This window comes from Cyanistes caeruleus, chromosome 6 (genome assembly GCF_971803275.1).
Source record: "Cyanistes caeruleus chromosome 6, bCyaCae1.hap1.1, whole genome shotgun sequence".
In the NCBI taxonomy this organism is placed as follows: Eukaryota; Metazoa; Chordata; class Aves; order Passeriformes; family Paridae; genus Cyanistes; species Cyanistes caeruleus.
In genome coordinates this window covers 20,849,651-20,871,394 of record NC_141706.1, presented here as the reverse complement: position 1 = coordinate 20,871,394, position 21,744 = coordinate 20,849,651, and the positions used below count along the sequence as shown (strand labels likewise).

Here is a 21,744-nt window from a genome sequence, read left to right as displayed (position 1 = left end):
GCTTCCCATAGTTTCTGGTATCTCCATTCACTTACGGATTTTCTCTGACCTACACTACAATCCAGACTACAAAAACTTATCTCTTTGTATCGCACGGTCTTGGCAGACAAATCCAAATTTTAATAAAAGATTACTGAAGAAAATCTTTTACATGTTGCAATTAAGTGAAACACAAACAAGACAAAAGACAAAATTAATTAAATTTACCCCAATTTGTTTTATCACTAAATGGAAGATCCACTACCAGTGAGTTTAATGATGAAGCACAACTATTCCAACCAGAAATTCCCACTCCACTTGAGGACGGTTCTTGGAAATTGTAAATGCACAAGATTTTTTTTTAATTTTTTTTTTTTATCTCTATACAAGTTCTGTTTCTGATGACACATCCATGTATATTTTATACAGGCAGCCTCCTGTTTTACAGGCTGCCTTGAGAAAACACATCAAATGCACTCTGAAGTTTTATTAGAAGTACGGATGCACTATTAAGAATAATTGTGTCACACAGGCCTTCACAGCATCTGATAGTGTTGCCCTAATAGAAAAGCAGAAAGGGGAAGCAACGAGTGCAATACCATTCTCCAAGCATTTTGGCAGATTCTCCCTTTGGCAAAGTCTGTAGTACCAACCATTGCCTCAACTATGGCCAAAAAAAGGGTAGATATTAAAAAGTGCTAATACTGGTCAGGCACCAACTCTGCAGAAGACACTGGGAGTAAGGGAGGGTTTCATCAGTACTTCTCTTTTTCCTACCCATGCTATCAAGCCCTTTAGTCTAATTATTTTTTCAAGCACATTAAGGACAGTTAGAAATTCAAATGGAGGGATGTCCCTGAGGTATCTGCAATATATTTTAATCTCTGAATATGTCTATACAAAATGGCAGAGTGAAAGATGAGCAGCAGACACTATAATCAATCACAACTCATCGTTCCTCTTCATTTTTGCTGCTCTTCAGCAACACATTTACACTTCCTTCAATATCCTTTGACTCAAACTGAAAGTCACAAGAGTAGATTTGATTTGATTTCACCCAGATTATATGTTCAATGTCTTTGAAACAATAGATGTGTTCTCTTTTGCTCCTCTTTGCCCTCAACAGACCACAAACATGGAAAGTGAAAAAATATAATTGCTTCTCTAGAAGGTTTCTAACCTTGAGCTAAACTATAGAAACAGTTTCTCTGCACCACTGCAAAATGCCTGGGAAATCCTGAAGGAAGAGAACTTCATGATTTCCAGACAGATACATTTCTTTTGGGCCTGATGTTTGGTGTTTAATTTTTTATACTTTGCAATAGCTAAAGCATAACAGCTCTATCATATTCAGGGAGGAATCAAGGACATACCCAAAGCTAGGCAGCTATAATTTATTTGCCAAAATAACCCCACAAAACCAACCAAACAAAAAAACTACCCACAAACAAAAACCAACCCCCCCCACAAAAAACCCAAAACCAAATGAAAAAACCCCACCAAACCATTGCCTCCTCCTCAGAAAAAAAAAACAAAAAACAACAAACACAAAAACAACAAACCAAATCAAACAAACAAAAAATGCGCAAACCAGTAAGGCTGTGCAAATGCTCAAATACTGTATTAGAACACACCTAGTCCACAAACAGAACTTGGAATTATCTGCTAAAAATATACTTCTGAAGTTTCTCATCTGCATCTTTAAGGCTGACAAGCACCAAAGCTCTGAAGAGAAAAGGCACGTAAATGTGTCTGTGTTTGGAGCAAGAGCTTTTGGGGAAGGTTAGATGGGAAACCCGTCAGTTCACTGCGATGCATCTTCACCATGCACACATGGGGCAAAGCTCCATCTTCACACTCAAATACTAAAGCCACATTAGACCAGCTCTAAAACAAAGATGAAACTAAGTCCTCCATGCCTTGCATCATGTCTTATGTGCATGCCACAGAAGGCTAAATCACTTACTGTCTTTGTTCATCTAATTGTCAGAGTTCCCTCAGATTAGGTGAATAACATAGATATTTGTAACTATCTATAAACTGCTGCTTGCCCACAGCAAAAATTGTAAAGCAGCAATATAAGACACAAACCTTAAGTGCTCTGAACCACACTGCTGGTGGAATTCTGGTATATCTGTTATCTTAGCACAATAAAAATAACACATGAACTCAGGGTGCTGAGTCCCAAGTCAAAGCCTTGTATCAGATGACACCTGACCTTTGTTACCAATGTTCAGGTAGGGGAGAAAGATAAGAGTGAAGAGGAAGTTAATTGCATTCCAGCTGCTAAAACCTCGTTATCTTTGTACCTTTTAATTGGTGTGGTTTTGCTTCCACATCACCTTCCCTGAACTGCTCCTCTAGTGGCCTCAGGCTCTTTTTTCCCCACCTTCCCTTAGCAAGGGTTAAACCGAGAGTGATTCACAAGCTGGATTCCTCTGCACCTCTCCTCTCTCTCATAGAGATAGTCAAAATGTCACAGAGTTATATAATGCTGGCAGAAACGTGACTACCTGAAGAATAGGTTTGAATATAGAATGTAAAACATTTATAAGAACGATTACATACCAGAACAAAGTAGTGCATCCTTCACAGGCTATGGCAGCCTCTCCCATCTCTAGGAGATAGTGCTTTCTTTATTCCTCCTTACACTTCAGCTGCAGAAAACAAACTAACAAGAAAAAGCACTTTGGAACAATTTGCCTTATTGGTGAGAGCTGACAGCAGAGTTTGATCCACACCTCCACAGGGTTTGATCCCTGGCCTGCACGGCAGCACCTCCACCCCGTGCTCCAGCAGCAGTGAGAAGGAATCCAGCAGACACTACAGGAAGACTTTCACCAAGAGGCGAGACTCAGCTAAGATGACACATACAAATGAGACCAAGGGCATGCCAAGCCAAGTCGGACTAAAGACCACTCACTGTTCACTGCACCCAGACTACCCCTGCAAAGCTGAGGCACTTTTCAAAGGACTGAGAAACACATTAGCTTGAATACAGTAGCACACACAAAGCCCTAGTTTAAAAAGATGCCTGATCCACCACCTGACTCAAGCTATGAAAATTAAAATATACCCACAGACTTTTTTCTGTCATGTACTGGGACATGTGAGCCTCCAGATGCCAAAAGGCAAGAAGGCAGATGTCTGGACAACCCCTAAGGGCTGAACATCTCTATTAAGACATTTTCTCCTTTTCTAGTGATATATCCAGCCTGCATGACCCAAAACCTTTTAAAATCCACTCTTACAGCACTTTTCCCGTGCCATACAGTGAGTTTTACATCTGTGCTGCCTCTAACAGCAACATTGTGAAGTCTGTGTTCAGAGCCCACTTTAAATGCAGACTAAGTTTTAGAGCCCAGTCCTTGTTCTGCCTCCCAAAGACACTTACCAAAGCACATTCCTTACAAGTAAGCCAAACAAACAGAAAAGTGTTTGGATAACTAAGGGTTTCCTTCTTCTTTGAAAACAGAGGAGGGACCAGCAAGTGTGAGCTCCTGCAGTGTCACCCAGGGGGTTCTGATGCAGGCAGCCAAAAAGATGAGCTCTGATCATATAGGACATTGTTGCATTTAAGAGGGAAAACATAGAATCACTCATGTCTCAAGACCATGGGTTAAAAAAAACAAAAAACCACCATGAACAAAATAGCCAAAAAAAAAAATCCTCAACCAACTAGAATGTCTTATTGGGGATAGCTCTAAAATCACAGATATGTTTCTAGAAACATTTCAAGATTAAAGCCTTCTACAAGTAGCAAAAAGACAGGGTATATAGCTGCCAAAGGAAAAAAATAAAAATTTTGCATGAATGTACTTCAAACAAGCTTGTTTCATTACTGATTCCAAGATCATGAAGTTACCTACTGTCATTCATTCAAACACCACTACTCTGCTGCCAGGAATGCAGCACCAGCAGAGACAACCCAAGCACAGAAGAAACCAAAAGAATTACCTTTTTACTGACAGAGGTCAGCCTGGGGTAATCCTGCACTGAAAGGAGCAAGTACTACAATAACAGACAATAATTAAACAGGAAATTCTCTGGTAACATCTGTGAATTTTTTGATCCAACACCTACCACTGGATATTTCCTAGCCAATTTCCCAAAAACGTATGTTAGATGATAAGACTTATCAGAATTTAACCTTCATATTTAAACTAAAGAAAATGAATTGCAGTTACAGTATTTTTAACTCAAAGCATATTGCAGGTTAACCAAAATAGTCTCATCTGAATTACATCCTTTATACCTCATATTTAAACTGCCCACACTGGAGACTGAAGAATGAAAACAATGAAGAAGGGGATAGAATGTTATTCTATTATTTATCCTGATTTAATTAGAATTGCATCCTGAAAGATATTTCCAGTTTTCCTAATGACCCTCTTATCACATTTCATATACTGTATGAAGATCCCCCATCCCCAAATACTATCACAATAACATTTTAAGCTCTTACATTCTTCTTTCACATGCCCCTCCCACATCATAGAAACGCTTCATGTATCTATCAATTCTTATGCCCTATAATATGCAACTCTTGAAGTTTTTAATTAATTTCGTTAGTATAAATTTTATTGTTAACAGAGCACAGAGGGTATTTATAGCAGCTATCAGAAAAGCTGGGTGTAAATGGTGGCTCAGTCACCCCAGAAACAGTATCTGCATAGCTACACAACCCAAAATAGACCCAAAACATCATCTTCCAACAGAACTGATCTTCTGCAGAAAAAAACCCTTTCCAGTAAAGTACCAGAGATTCCTCCTTTATTTCAAACACTGATCAGACACCCAAGATACAGAACAGCTTTGAATAAGAAGTTTAAAATGCATAATAGTTTCTTCTCTTATTATACAGAGTTTATGTTGCCTTGTACATACCTTGTGTTACCATATGAGCCAGTTCCTTCTACTGAAGTACCACAGCTTTTGCTGCAAAGCCTCTTTTTAAAGTTATAGGCTTATTTAAAAAAAAAACAACCCAAAAGAAACCCTTTCTCTTTTTAAAATAAAAGCTTTCCTCTGACTGCAGGAGTCAGGTTTGCTTATCAGCTGAACTGGATCCACAGTGCTCACAACAGCCCAAGGACTATACAACAATAAAGAAACAGGCCTAGCAAATTTTCATATTGCTGCTTCTGGATGGAAAGGGTTTGGTGGTTTTTTTTTCCCTTGCTCAATCATTTATTCATTAAGAAACACGGTTTCAGGGAAGACTAAACTATTCATGAATTTGGGCTGAATTTACAGCAGGGTTCACTTGAGGACAACCCCCTCTGACTGGCACTGAAACCCAGGCGGGAGATCGAAAGGAACTATTCCCACCCTGACAAAAACGTTCGGATGCTGAGCAAGGGGAACAAAAGCCGAGGCAACAAAGGGCCACATTCAGCCACAATATGGTGAACGTGGTTCCCAAGAGCCACACGGTCACAGCACCCAGCTGGCACCCAGCAGATCCAAGTTGGAATCCCCTCGCTGCCTGGCCACAGGGAAGGGTAAAGTGGGAATGGGGAAACAGCTCCCGCTCCAGGAGCCCTCACCTGTGCCCAGTTATCCCTAATTTCCACCAAGCTTGGAACGCATTCCTGCGAGGTCGAGCCCTAATGAAGAAAAAAAGCTTCAACAAAACACATACAGGGATCTGCCACTGGGAAAAACTTGGGCTGCCCCTTTTCTCCTGCTGTCCTTCCCTCAACTCCTTCCCCTGGGGCTCTTGGGCTTAAACACAAACCACACACAGGCAAAAAAAGAAGCCCAAGGTAAACCACTCTAACATGAGGTCACACCAAACAGTCAAATTACCCTAAACTACCCAAATTGTGTGTTTGTGTTGCTGTAGAACTTCCCCCTGCACCCAGCCTCCACCCCCATCCCCACTATCTAGTGGAATTGCCGCAATTTTTCCCTTTGAAAATGTTTTTTTGGGGAAGAAAGTTACTTTCCCATATCTGTGCCACCAAATGCAAAAATAAAGATGTAGATTTTTTTTGTTTTCTTTTCATGTTGTACTAAAAAAGAAAATCTGGCCTCTGCAGAACTGTGTGCACTCCAGTGAGGGTAAGTCTGGGACACATTCACATTTTATTAGCACCTAGAAGCCAACAGCTCTGGGAGCAGAAAATCCTGTAAAAACAATAAATAAACATTAAAAAGAAGCGCAGGGGAAAGGCATTTGTTTGCACACCAGGGTGGGGTGGCAGCAGAGTACTAAAGACATAAATTATTCTTCTTCCTTTCTGTTTGGTTTTCTGCATAATCCCTCTTAATAGCAGTAATTTGGGGAACAGCATTAAATTCCTCTCGCAGAGGCCACTCTGTACATACCCCTTATTCAAATACAGTTAGAGCACAATGGGAAGAACGATATTTGTTACTTTCTGCTTCTCAGGGTGAGACTGAATCTACTCAACAAGCCTGCATGGAGACACCTGAAAACACACCACCAAAATGAAAAGCCTAGGGAAGGAGGGATCTGAAACACTTCATCCCAGTTTTGTTGATAGGCAAAAATATAGGAAGTTAGACCCAAAAGTCATTTAATTATAAGCAGAAAAACGGTATGATGTAGCAGCAGTGAAATCGTAATGCAACGCTCTGACATACACCATATACGCACAGCAAAGCAAGATTCTCCTGCCTGGGGTATTTTGGGAATCTGTGTTCTAATATATGTTGTAATTGCAGCTCTCCAGCCTTCTGACTTAGGCCCAAATAGCTCATTTTATTATGGTACCTTCACTGATTTAAAAATACTGTGTAGCAAGACACTTTCTTACCTAGAAGTGGCCATTCATACACGAAACTACTCCTGCTGTACCCACACAGCTTTCATGAGGCATTATACCCAATTAAGTCCCAGCAGGGCTGCCCATTAGTGATTACTCAAGAGACTGGATGTTACCAGCTCTATAGCTTTGGACACAACTTGCCATCAGCTGGAAGTGCTGCCCCATTCACCTGTCTTGCATCCCCACGATCGATCTGCAAATTTAGCTCCACCCTACCCGATGATAATAAAAGGTACGTAATTAAATACAAAGGAGAGGCTGGCTGCTGAGATCCAACTGAGGTTTGCATTTCTCCCATAGAGCAGCTTCTGTGAACGGCTTTTCCCACCTGCTGCTCTGACACCTGGCCAAGCTGGCAGGACCCTCCTCCCAGCCCCACTTCCCAGTCCCGAGTGGGTGCAGCAGCAGCCACTTGGCGCGGGAGGTCAGGCAGAGGAAAGCCTCCACCCTGAGGCACAGCTTTTTCAATCACCACTCAGCCTCAAGACTTCTAAAAACAAGATCAAGACAATGAAAGATCTCAGTGATATGATGGGAGCCAAAATTGCCTTTTTTTTTCCCCCTTATGTGCACACTAATGAACCAAAAGTTCCTGTCCGATAATGTCTTCCAGCACACAACTCCCAGCCAGTGGCACATGCCAGGCTGGGGTGGAGAGCTCCAGGCATTCACAGCTCTAACTGGAAGAACACCCAGTGCCTGGCAGTATCAAGAGTCTTATTTCCTAATTTCCACTCCCAAAACAGTTGGTGCAGAAAGAAGTGTGTGTGTAGAAATATTTTTATATATATAATATATATCATCTATATATATAATCAATATATTTGTTATCTCTGTATAAAAATATTTGTATGGTTTAATAAAAAGCAGTATTTGAGATATCTTTTCTGTTATTGATTCTGGGCTAATGTTCTAACAAGCAGCAAACCTCTGGTTTTTGCAGGATATCTTGCTTTTCCTTATGCCAGAGAGTTGCTTTAAAATAATAGGGAAAAAAAAACCCCAAACTTTTAGCATTTTCCCACAGTTCTAACCCCCACCAGCAAGAGCAAGGCTCTAAATATATAAATATCCTGGCAAATGCATAGTATAAACCACACACCAGGGCCACTGTCTAAAAGAAAACTATTACTATTCAAAATGGGATGTAGAGAAGGTGATAAGGGTTGTACTTGACATATTTCTGTATCTACTTTTGAAGAACACAGAGTACCTCACACAAAAAGGTTGTACCAGGTGCTCTCCACCCGCCCCCATTTTCTTTTCCATGGGCAGCTCTCCCAGCCCCACTGGTATTTGGCTTCTCCTGGAGCTTTTAACTGAGAACAGTGACTAACAGAACACATGCTCTGGGGTTTGGAGGGGAGAGGGGTCCCCCCAAAAAAGCCAATACACAGAGTTTCAGGATGTTAAGGCAGAAAGATGCGCACGTTCCTGCACAACCAGCCTGCTGCAGAGGGGTTCACCCCAACACAAGAGGGATGTGGCTGCCCCAGCCTCCACCTTGCCTGAGGTTTCCAGAGCAATTGCACCAGCAGGAGCTGCAATGTTCCCTCATGCAACTGGACATTTGACACACAGAAGGTCCCACATTGCCAAATACAAAAGATTGCAGATTTCCAGGCAGTGCGCACTATTTCTGCGGAGCACATTTTTACTGTAGTTATAGGAAGTTGCTGAGAAGCAAGACCTCAGGAAGCTGAGAAGAGGAACCAGATCTTTAAGGGACTAACAAGAATCAGAAGAGCTGCAATAGGATTGCTAAAACAGAAAAAGTAGATCCCATACGGGCAGGATTAAACCTTCTACTACAATCATAAAGACAATCCTGTGTTCAGGGGAGGTGAAGAACTAACATGGAATCTCTCTCCACAGATGAATTTGAAGCTCCTTTGTTCTGCCAGAGCTGGAGGTATCTACCTTTCTCACAGGTACTTTCCCCCCTTGCTGCACAGCTCAAGTGAGGGGTGAGTGCAGCCTCCATGCCCCCCCATGAAAGCAGCTCACATTTGACTTGAGTGAATAACAAGAAAAGAGGGGAAGGCTCACCGAGAAGCTGAGGCTCCATTCACTCTGCCCAAGCTGGAAACTCCAACCTCAGCCTGGCTGTTCTGTGTCTGTCGAAAGCCTTTGAAGTCAATTCTTTGAAGCTGGCCAGAAGCAGCTCTGAACTGGGGATAGTGACAACAAGGGTGGATGGGGGCCAGCCAGGGGCTTTGATTCCTACATAGCGGAGTCCAAGTCAAGCTTGGATTCAGCAAATAAAAAGTGCATTTTTTAAAAAAGTCACCATTCATTTTACAGGTAAAAGGAGACATAAATCCTAACTCATGTTCACAAGATGACCCGTGGGCCAAACTGCAAGTCTCAACAAGTGCTACAAGATAGGGAAGTGTGCACTTATTTCAGCCTCACACTGCTGCAAACACCATCCCTCAGAAAACACCTCTGTGATAGGACTGGACTAGGTACCAAAGCCCTTCACTCTGTGTACTTCTGCAGAAATTACTGAAAAATCCTTTAAAGCTCTCTGCAGCATTTCTGCTACAGGGACAAAAGGAGCTCTTAAAGCAAGTTTGAGTTTCTCAGGGGAAAGTAAGAGTGGGAACCACGCAAAAGCGACATTTTCTGGTATCCTTCTGCAAAGGGCATCTCTGATCCTCATTTTCAGTACTTAACGTAGTATCACAAACTGTAATTCTAAGGGTTACATCTTTGCAGAGTAGCAATAAGAAGTCTGGCCTAAAGTAACAGCTTGCCTTAAAGCAACCCTGATCCACTGGGACCTGGCAATACATTATCCCTCTGAGCAAGGAGCAAAGGAACACGATAATAAAATTTAAAAAAACAGCTGAAAGTATTACACACTAGAAACATTTCATCCCCTTTATGATGCCTGAGGACCAAAGGAACAGAGGCAGCAACTGCAGTGCTGAACGCACACAGGCAGTTTTTCAGCAATCTGATGAATGGGAATTAGTGAAGTTTCTGTTGCACAGAGTAAGGAATGAGGCACAGCAGGCAGCCAGTATTTGGCTCACAGAACTATGAAAATGTTAGACATGATTTGATCATTCAAATAAAAAAGCAAAAGTTCAGATGGAACCAGCTGCAGACAGAAGACTGCATCAAGAATAAAGTGCCTGAAATTCTGGGACCCTGGGTTTAGTTCATATTCAAGTATTGCTTCTGTTTTCCCTTTCCCAAAAGCTGTATATTCTTTAATACAATTAATTTCCCTTATAATTTATTGTAGAAGTGTTTTCCATTCAGTCCCTGGCCTGTAACAAGCAAGAGGACAGATGAAGATTTTTGTTTCGCAAGTTCTCTTGCTGCATCTTATTTCTCACAGACCTTTTTATAAGCCAGTATTTTTAATAATCTTGGTAAGGAAAAGGAACTTGTCAACACTATTTCCTCTTTATTTGCTCTACTAATTTAGTGGCTTTTTGCAACAGACTGAACCAAATTACTTTCAATATTGAAATCTAAAAACACTTTGCAGCCTGTGTTTAACACATGAAGATTTAGAATACACGTATTATTTGAAACACAAAACAGCAACGTCTCATAGCGGAGAGGAAAACATTTCCCTACAATGAAATTTCCCTATAATAAAAATGATGCAGGATTTATTGTACAGCCCTGACTATAAAGGTCTTTAGGGCTGCTAAAAATGATGCAACAATTTCTACATTATTGTATCTTGGCGACTTGTACATTATATTTGCAGAGCTCACAGACAAGTTGACACTGTTAGAGTATTCAAGCTCACTGGGTTGTGGTTTTCTGTTTTACTTTGCTTTTTAATTAAATACTTCAGATCTGCAATCACTTAACAGTTCCACTGGGCTGCTTTTAGGAACACTTCTCATCTCCTTGCCTACAGAAGCGTAACTTGTTAGAAATTACATGAAGAAATATTACAGTTCTAGTGCAGGAAGAAGAGGTTACTCAAAATAAGCACAGCAGCAAATGTGTTAAGCAGAAATATATTTAACTGGCCTGCTGACCACGGCCACTTACTTGAAGCCACGAAAATCTCTATGCAAAGCTGCTTCAGTTAACATCATGTTAAAAACCACCCAGTACTATTTTAAAAACTTTCAGTTTCAACAGTGTTTAACCAGATGAAGTATGGTTCTTAGCACTAAGACAGTTTCCAAATGTAAGAATTTTCTCCTCATGGACACAACACACAAATGAAAAGATTTTGAACTAGACCCTGAGCTAAGCCCTCTCAAGTTTTGTATTTAGCATGTCATCAACACAATGAGCCAATAAATGGCTGCCCCTTCCTTCCATGCTTTGTTTTTAAAGGCCTCATTGTATTTCATTTCAGTTTATTTAAGCAAGATTTCTATCGCTGCTGGTACAGAAATGGGCAAAACTTGTTATCTTTGCAAATACAAAAAAAGCCTCTGAAAAATACGTCCATATATATTAATTGCTCTGACCTTAAACTTAACAACTTAAAACCCGTTTGTTCACTCTAATCAGCAGCCACAAATCAATATGCCTTCACACCTTATGACAAGTTATGGAAATGAATAACATCAGGAACAGCACTTTTAACACTTTCCTTTTTTTTTTCCCTGACAACCTCCAAGATCAGCAAGAAAGCCAAGCAATACACCAGCTGTAAAACTACCACTGAGCTTGCAGCACTTCCCTGAACATACAACCTTCAGGAAGACTTTCACACTGAAGAAGAAAACTTCACAGTAATGAAAAAGCTGAAGGCTAATTACTTCACATGGTGGGGATTTCCTGCAACCCCACAGACACTGAAGAACAGATCTGAGAGTAGCTTCTAAAGATTTTCTCAGATCAGCTGCTCAGGTTCTGATGCACAAAAGGGAGCCAGCAAGTACTGTCTTGACAGACCTTCTCCTATTGCCTGCTTTCTGAAACACCCCAGACATTCAAAATAAAGACATGTGACTCGTTTTCCCAACCAACTGCTTACAAAGATTATTGATTTCATGGGTCATTAGACACATTCCTGCTTTTTTCATTGTCTCTGCTGCAGAGTGGGGATGGGAGCTCAGTACTTTCAAAACAATTATGAATTTAAGAGCGGCAATGACAGAGGAGAGAAGGAAAAAAAGAAAAAAAAAAAAAGGAGGGCAAGTGACAGGGATGACATGGAACAGAATACCAGTAGTTTCAGCAGAAGAATTCACAAAATACACCAAGGAATGCCAAGCCCTCTCTTTCTTCCCAAAGCACCAAAAGGCAACAGCAAACAAGAGGAAGAGTTAGATAGAGTTAGATAAGGAAAGAGCTACAGCAGAGCTGGGAGCTGTGTTTGCTGTTTGCTTCCCTGGTTGTAGATAAACATCCAAACATTTGTATGACTAACTGATCTTCATCATTACATTTCTGTGTAAACCTGCCTATATCAGAACATTTCATCTTTGTATACTTAGAAGAGAGGGTTTTGCTACTTTTTAAAAATTCTCTTTTATTTCAGAAGCTTAAAAAACATGGGGCACAGACTATTTTATTCTCTGATTACCTTTTTCATGGGGAAACTCAAATTAAATATGGTCAACAACACCTCAGAAAGCTGAAAACAGGTAACCTACATCTGTACAACTCCAGAAAAAAAGCCTGCTTATATTATGAATAAATGTACACAGCCCTCCTCTGCAGCAGCTCAGCACTAATGCTTTGGCTGAGCACTTAGAGCAGGAAGAGGTGCCAAGTGACAATGGGAGAAAAGAACTTTATTCAGCTTTGTTCTTCCCACTCCAACCTGCGATTATTATTTTGATCCTCTCTAAAAGGACCAAGTTTGCATTCTGAGGTCTGCTCTGTGTGAATGAAGCAAGCCCCTCCCTCTGAAGGAGACTACAGACTAGGGGGAAGCTTTCCTTCCATTCCTGGTTACACAGAACACTCCCACAATCACTGCCATCAAACAGCCTGGTGCTCCAGTAGCCAGGTCCAAATTCCTGCCCACGCACCTGGTGCCCCTTGCAAACCCCTACTCTGCTCCTTTGCTGCTCTTTTTCAGGTCCAGGATGCGGGCAATCTGACAAGTGACACGTTCCACTGTGGACATTTAAAACGTCACTGAGCCAAGCTACCAGCCCAGTTCCTGCCAGGCAAAGCAGGTAATAAATTATCAGGGCAAATTTTGTCAAAGGACCTTTTGAATCCTTAGGAGAATCCCATCTGCCTGACTCCTCCAACCAATGTAGCCCAGACAAGAGTCCCAGCTCAAGAGCCACCTGCAACAGCCTGAGAGAGGAAACTGCATCACCAAAAGAGCTCCAGGTTCATCTCACCCAATACTTCTCTTTAAACATCTCCCATGAAACCAAGACCCAAAACCCATGGTGGGCTTTCCCTACCACTTTTGTTCAAACACTTGTTAAGAGTCATGTTCTAATGGAGGCAAAAAGAAAAAATTCACAGGCACGAGAATCACATTGAATAAAGTTTAGAGTATTTTTATCTATGCTCACATCACCATTTTCACTGAGATCTTGTTCATAGGTGCAGATAAACACAAAATAAAGGTGGAATGCACACATATGAACATAACATTTACAAGTGAAAACATCTGGCAACACTAGCTTGAAAATGCCAGAGCTGCAGAAAGAACTTCAGCCTGCTTTGGAGCTTTTCCTGGTAAAAACTAATAGGCTTTAGACTCAGCCTTCTAACCAGAAATAATTCCTTAGCAGCATGACTACAAGAAAAGTCTAAAAATCATCTTTCATGTTAAAAAGTGCAATAAACATCTTAGACAATATGAATATTAAGCCTCAAATGAAACAAAATGTGTTTGGGGAAACAGATAAGAGCCTTCAGCCTAAAATAAACAACTAAGAAACAAAAATTAATTCCCTAATGTAAACTGGAGGAGGAAGAAAAAATATTTGCCAGTAGATTCCCATGTTCTGACCTCTGCACGAACTCTAAGTAACCAGTCTGCAATTTCTAACAGCAACAAGAAAAGAAAGTGCATAGGAAGATACTGAAGGATCCCAGTCCTTCCAACTTTTGCTAAGCAGACAGGACACAAGTCAGCTGAAGGAAAAAAACGACCAAAAATAGACCTTACACTGCACAAAGCTGCAGCTCCCTGCAGCAAATCACCAAAACACTTCACTGCAGCCACCACAGGTGGAACACTTCAATCTCACAGACCTATACATGCCTCAGGGACCAAGGCCTGACTCCGACTGTAAGTTTCTTCCCAAATCTATGTATGCCTTGGGGTGTAGCTTTGGGGTGTAGCTACATTATCAGTTCAAGGTAAAACCAGCTTGATTTAGAAATGCCAGATACTGGATAATCTATTACAATTCAATGTTAATGATTCCCCAGCTTAATTAACGTTAGCATAATCAGCCATATTTACTCCAAAAGATAACGTGTTGACAGAAAAATATCCAAAGTATTCTTGGGTACTTGAACATGAGGATTTTAGGCTGAAATAAATAACAAAGCCCAACTGCATCCACTGCACATGCCAGAAAAGTTACAGGAGATCTTCAGCAAAGCAGGTGTTCTGCCTTCACACAGTGTTAACAAGCAGTAACTACTCAAATTAATGTGGATAAACTGGTTAAAAGTAGCAGAAATATCAGAATAAGGCAAGATTACAGTGTATTACACTACATATTTTTATTAAAAGGTTATTCCTAAGAAATTAACCTTTGTCACTAGCCTCAGGTCAGCAAGGCACAGACATATACCAATACTTTCTTTCTCATATCCCATGGTTTGCAGCAGACAAGTCTCCAGAAAAAGCTGGTTTGTATTATTTTTGCTGATAGGAAACAACTTGCTTTTGCTACACTGGTGTGCAACATTCTCAGAACATTATTTCCAGTTTTCTCGGAAAAAAGAAAAAATAAGTTCAGAAATTATTTTTAAAAGGAAAACTGATTTTTATGTTTGAAGGAACTTTGTGTCTTTGAAGCTGTAGAAGAAACTGAATGCTCAAACCCCATCAGCATATTGCCATTACCACCTTGCTGGACATTGATTTGCTCTATTAAAACAGCTCACACATTTAGCTCTGAAATTGGCATTTGATTTGAGGCTTACAGAGAGGGATGATGACACTGCATAAGAAACTAAAATACAATTAATGAAACTTTTGGTACTGCTGCTGCAGGATGTGGCTGACCCTACCCAACTGTGGCCATTCCTCTTCTCCTCACACTGCCCTCACTGAGGCATGGTCACTCACCTGACTGCACAGTCAATCTGTTTAAGCAGCTCATTTGGCACAGAACTTCTCTTCCAGAATAATGGGAATAGCTTTCTGCTAGTTTAGCTATCTCACCCAGCCCAACACAAGGTCAGACACGGGCCAGCAGAGTGAAAGGGACCAGCTCACGTCACTGGGTGACACAGGGAAGTAGATGGCCATCAGATTGGCTCAGCTGTTTCGTAAGGCCTCACCCTCTTTCCAACATAAAGGAAAAGATCTAACACTTACCCATCTCAATGGCATTTGAGGCAGGAAAACATTCACCTTCTGCCAACAACGGCCATTTCACAGAGGTGACATATTTCAATTATGTAAAAAAAGTAAACAGAATCATTTGTTTATCATTCTTCCTGGTGAAAGCTCTACTGGAGGCCTACAAAATGATGGCACATTCTTTTCTGACCAGGAATCTCAAAAGCATCTTTTCTACAACCCACCCATTCCCTGCCTGCTTGCATCACTTTCCTGTCTTTTGCCTACGCGAAGCAGGTGAAAGACACGAGATGGGCAGGTGACTCCTTTCGAAAAGCCACACAAATTAAAGTCCTTCTGCCTTAACAGTGTGCATGGCTGGACATGAGAACATCCTTTTAGAAAGGCTGTTTTCAAAAGCACTCTCTATTCCAGGCACGCTACTTTATCACTGCCATGACTGAGATGCACAAGGCACTTGCAGAGGGATCATTCTGACACAGCAGGAACAAATCATCCTTCAGCCAGCACCAACAATGAAATTAATCAACCAGTGTGGAACCCCAATGCAATCCATTAGACAACCTGCACTACTCCTTAGCAAAGGTTAGTGCAGTGTTTATTCACAACAGAAAAGGTACCACGTGTTCTTTAAGTAATTACTATAAATACCGCACAAATTAACTGCCACAAAATACTTGTTTTTAAATAAAATGTTCTCCTTCCTTTGTCCAATAATATTAGTGGAGAACACAAATACAGCAGCTTGAAACAGCAGAACTTGAAGAAAATAGGAAATTTAGCACCCTTTATTTTGCCTGTTCATGCAAATTACAAAATTTGCACTTCACTTAGAAACAGAAACCAGGGCACCACTCTATTGAGAGCTCGGCTCTCATCTGGCAAAACCAGCTCCTGCCCATTGCCCTTCCAAACCCAACCACAGCAACACAGGAGGGTCTTGAAGGCAGTTGGGAATTTCAAAGGATTTATCCCTGTACCCCAGTGCAAAACATTCATTCTATTTGCTGCAACATTTGTATGTGTTTTGAAAGATGACTCTACAGCATTCACCTGATATAAATACTTCATAGTATAAATACTTCCAGAAAAGATTCAGCCAGATAATCGCCTTTTGTGCTGCACATGAAAGGTAAAAACTGTAAGAACGAAAAAGTGAGGTGATTTACCCACCCTGTTTTAGAAGTTATTTCCAAACGTCTCCTTCTTTGGCAAGGAGATTCAAATAAAGTTACTAAAATCCAGTGGACCAGGGTTAAGAATTAAAAAGCTCCAACTTTGCAAAAAGAAAATTTAAGTCATGCAGAAATACAAAGCCAGCAGCACAAAAAAAGCCACCATTTCCTTTGGCATAGAAAGGGAACAGGCAAGTTCGAAGTCAGAAGAGTTAAGTGGTCACAGGCTGTAGCTCCACTTCCCATCATCAACAACCAAAAGGCATACAGGTTGACTTCAACAGAGGTTCCATCTTCCTTTAGAAACAGAGGAATTTTCCTCTTGGGCAGGTGGTGATGCTTAAAATAAGATATAAACTCCAAGAGGAAGAACAGAGTAAGTGGCTAAAGCCCTTCTGAGATGTACAAGGGAGTCAAAAAAAGAGGGTGGGAGAAATAACATCCCAGGAGCTCTTCACAGCTTTGAGTGCCATTTTATGAAATGATAATTGAATTCTACACAGCCAATCATAAATGTGTAATATGCTTTCCTTACTAAGATAATGAGACTATTTTCCTTATCATTTCAATACAGTGAATTTAAAAAATATAAAGAAGTCACACAAGAAAAAGAGAAGTTGCATAAAAGCCAGGATGTTCGAAACAAGAACCACTATTAAGGTGTGCTTTTTGCATATAATAAAACCTATTCTGTCTAATCACAGAATATATTCAAGCAGTGCAAAATCCCAGATATTCATTGAAAGATTAGACAGATAGCTCAGTGCAAAACAACGCACAACCTGTGCACTGAGCTTTTCTGATGAGCAGCAGGAAAAGAGCAGAATTTCTGTTGCAGTACATGCCAAACAAACTGTACTACTGTAATCCATCTTCCAACATTCCCTTAAATTACCTCTCTTGATAAAGGCAAAATACAAGTTAGCTCAATTCACTAAGCTCAGCATTATCAGAATTTTAACTTAAAAGCTGTACTGTTAATTAGAATTTTTTCCCCCCTTGTTTTAATTGGTTGAAGATAATTATTAGGAATAAGCACAGTTCCTGAAATCCAGGAAGACTTCTGGGTTTACAGACGTATCTTACTGTTTCCTTACAGTACTTTTCCCTTCCCTGTTTTGTGTCTGCCCCACTCAACATGACCGAAAACACAGAGCAAACGAAACACTGACTTGGCAAAAAAAGCTCCAGGAGGAAGGGTGCACATTTTGGGGTTGGTTTTGCTTTTCAGAAAACTTTCAGTAATCATCATATTCAGGGTCACAGCAGTAGAAAAGAGTCATCAAAAAAACAAAAGCAGAAGAGCTGCTGCTTTACAACTTGACCAAGTCTGCTGGATCAGGTGCTAGAGGAATTCAGGTTAATTTACTGCTTAAACCTCCCCCAAAAGAATGCCCAGCAGACTACACTAAATGGCCATTTTTAACCTGAGAAGATGTAATTTTTCTAAGATGGATCCAGCACTTCTACAAAAACATAAAGGGTTGCAACAGCCACCACTACCTTCATTTGTTCTTCCTATATACACATTGTATTAAACTAACCCCTCAAGACCAATGTGGAAAACTGAAGTGGAAAGTGAAATGGAAAAGAACTTAAGAGCATTTATTCATATATCCAAAAGGAAGCAAAATTTACCTAACATCAATAAGCAACACTGAAATACTGAAAGCTAGAGCACATACCCCAAGGTAAGAGTAAAGCGGGACTTATTCTGCAATTTAGGTTTTATTCCATAAAGATTTGTGAGGAAACGTGGCTCACACAGTGTGTGTGCAATGCAATCCCTGGTTTGTAATTTATAAATATAATACCTATTACAAAGTACTGCGTGACAGGTGCTACTTTCAAGGACTAACAGGAGGCAGTTGGGTATTTGGGGGAAAACACTCAAGGCTGTAAAGAACTGTTTCTGTTTAATGAGTAATAGGCCTTCCTCATCCTCCCCACAACTGAAAAGTCAAGGAAGGAGAGCAAACACTGAGTGAGGTTACTGTGTTACAGCATAATCGCCTGTGCTGCTTCTAGCTACTCATTAACTTCCACACATATTAACCAAACAATAAAAGAGAGACAAACTGTCGTTTCCCCCTCCACACCAAGAAAGAAATGAAGCAAATGATACGTTTAGAACCACCAAAATCACCCAAGAAATGCATCATACCATGGACAACAGCAGTATGGCTGCACACTCAATGATGGATCCCTACCATTGCCATGGGGCCACAGAGACACGAAACACACACTTCCTGAGCCAAAGTTTTATCTGGAAATTCCCACACTGTAATGTAGCCAGACCCAGCACACCAAGTGATGCCCAGAAAAAAATACACACCACAAAACACCAGTTAGTTGTCATTTCAAGCACATGACCTATGAAAGCATTTTTGTCAATATAAGGCCTCAAAAGTCAGGCTTAAGGGCAACTAACAACACACAGACTTGGACATCAGACAGATTTTGACTCCAGCAGCTCTCGGGATTTAGGTTTTACTCCAGGTAGTGTGTGAGGCTGTAGTGACAGCTCAGGGGATGCTCAGTGAGCAGATGCACAGGTAAGAAGCCAACTAAGGACAAGAGCAGTAGTATGACGAGCTCCTGACATCAGGGAACAAAGGAGTTGATGATGCTCCTCCTCCATGAGGACACCAGGGTGGTACAGGTCAGCCCCCACCTGAGAAAGCACCACCACCATCAACAACACCAGCATTCCTACAACTGCAATCAAGCACAATCACAGCAGGTGCTGGAGGATTCCTCCCTATAAAAGGCCTTTCTTTCTATTAGCAATGAAAGATGAACAAAACCAAGACCATGAAACACAAACCCCCCTGTTGTGACCCCTAAAATGATGCACAGTCCACAAAAGACAAACTAAAATGGACAGAGCAATGGACCTTTCACTCCCCTTAATTTAATTCTCTCCTTTAAGTCAGTGGACTATTAATGCCCTCGTAATGAGACTGTAACACTGAAGTTTTTCAGCTTGATGGTAAAATCACGTAGTGTCCATCCATCTCCAATAATAGCAATATTGAGACAATGAACTCTATTGAGGCATCTCATAAGGCAGATAGTCATTTGCATAGTACATTTTCTGTGACTCTCTGTAATGCAACATCTCAAAGACTCAATTCAGACTATTCTCCTTTCCCACAGACATTTTAAAAAAAGGATTCTTTTACTAGAAAAAGAAACAATGACCCCTCCCATAATAGGAGAAAGCAAAAGATAGAATTTTCCTATGAGTGCCTAGGAATGGGTGTACACTTTTGCCTGTGTATTTTTATTTCACTGGGCTAGCTTCTTTTCCTTTATTTTTTTTTTTTTTTTTTTTTTAACTCTATGTGCTTTTCATCTCCATTGTGGCTTGAATGCTCAAAAGTTTATTTCTGATTGTGTTCCTACAGGCTTCTGAGCAGAAAGTACTTTGGGATCCCCATCTACCACCACAGGAAGATTTCATCTTTCATTCCTCTGCTGCAGTCTTTTTCTTCGTGTCTTCATGTACTCCTCTCCTGTGACTCCCTAAATTGTGATTTGCTGGACACACCATGGTTTTGTAGACACACAAACCTGCTTATGAGCCCTGAATTTTAGGATGGGCTCTGCAATGCAGTACTTGGATAAGTTTGACAAATCACTTCCTCTCAAACAGTCTGTAACAAAAAAATGTACACACATAATGAATTTTGTGCCTCAAGAGTTCAGATCAAATAATGCCTCCAGCTACTGCCTTAGAAAAACTCCAACCATTATGCCCTTGCGCCTCACAATTCTTCTACTTTTGTCTTCTTTCCAGTAAGAAATTCTGGTCATTGTCAGTGTTTCCTTTTGCACAAGGCAGCACACATTTTATTCCTGGAGGTAGTTAAGCTATCTCTACCTGCATAGTAAGGGCACACACTGAAAATACCACCTCAGTGTGGTCCAACAGCTCTTGTCTGCTCTGCTCTCTGTCCCTCAGCATAGTCCTAGGGAAGCTTCAGATTTTCTTAAGTGCTCCATTTTCTCCACCAGAGCCCACAAAGGGAGCAGCATGAGAGAACTCATATCCATAACTCCTCACCTCCCAGCCCATGATACGATCACTGATCCACCTTTGGCCACGAACACAAGCTCTCTGCAGCCAGGCCAGGGTGCAGAGGAGACAGCCACTGAGCTACCGGAGTCCTTGGACATTCCCCTGCCACGTCCCAGAAAACCAGCGGTGACACACACTCTTCACATGGGTCATGAAGCCTCCCTGCAGAGCCAGAGCACTGCTCTCAGGTTAACCTTCAGCAACTCAGTGTTGGGCTCTTAGGAAAACGAAACTAGAGGGGCATTTCTGGCAAGTCAGAGAAGGTCAGCGGAAAGGGAGAAAAAGCCGCCACACAACAACCCTAGTGAGGAACAGCATTGCACTCTCTGTCCAAGTTTCTGATTTTATCAGATTATGCTACAGTGTTAACATTGTTTATGGCCCTATTTTGTGTCTGTTAATCACCCACTCCCAGAGACTCTTCCTCCACCCCAGATTATAAATAGCATCATATACAGAACAGAGCCTGTGAAGCAAAGGAGACTTGCTGAAACAAAATAATGTATATTGAACTGACAAAAATCTTTCAAAAACCTTTCTTACTTATTTATAGTGCTGGCTAGATGGGCAGATTCCCACATTTTGTAAACCCTGTAGGTCACTATCTCCATTGCTCATTCACAAACAATTCTGCTATTAAAAAAAACCCAAAAACAAACAACCCTCTGGTTATAACTGAACCTATTCCCCAGCACACTGCTTCTTGGCACATGCCTTTTGAAAAGAGAGACTTTTAAACAAACAGTATTATATATTTTTCTATTTGAAGGCAACATATGTCTAGACCATGATATGATATGACAATATGACTTTATGTATCTGGAAATATTCAGACATTGCAACCACCCTCTTAGTACTCTATCAGTACACATAGGTAATTTTCTACCATGCCATAGCAGACTGTGACTTACATTTCCACTGATTCTATTTTCATAGGAAAATACATTCTTGATAGCAAGCACAAAATCCATCACATGTTTTTTAATTCCCTCTTTTCTCCATAAACGACTTCTTGCTGCAGGAAGTTCACAGTGCTGCCATCAGGTAACAAAACAGACAAAGAGCTATGTGGCCAAAAGCTGTAGAGAACAGGCTCCTGGAGTCCAAACACACGTGACACCTTGTTAAACCAAGACATAATGAGCTGTAGGCCTCAGGAGCCAAACAAGCACAAGGCTTGAGCATTAAAGAAATCCAAATTCCCCTCAAGATTGGATGGATGGATGGATGGATGGATGGATGGATGGATGGCAAGCT

The 21,744-nt window shown here is 40.9% G+C and overlaps 1 protein-coding gene across 11 annotated transcripts in view; it reads right to left on the bottom strand.

Moving 5' to 3' along the window:
* Positions 1-21,744, bottom strand: part of PTPRJ (protein tyrosine phosphatase receptor type J) — a 74,214-nt gene that overhangs the window by 36,327 nt on the left and 16,143 nt on the right. The window contains exon 1 of one of the 11 annotated variants that reach the window (XM_086891966.1): positions 2,548-2,645. The exons of the other annotated variants lie outside the window; for them this stretch is intronic. Within the exon in view, the coding sequence (XP_086748092.1) occupies positions 2,548-2,565 (18 nt within the window). The 5' untranslated portion in view covers positions 2,566-2,645. Of the gene's footprint in view, positions 1-2,547; positions 2,646-21,744 lie in introns of those variants that run through there. 11 annotated transcript variants of the gene reach the window in all.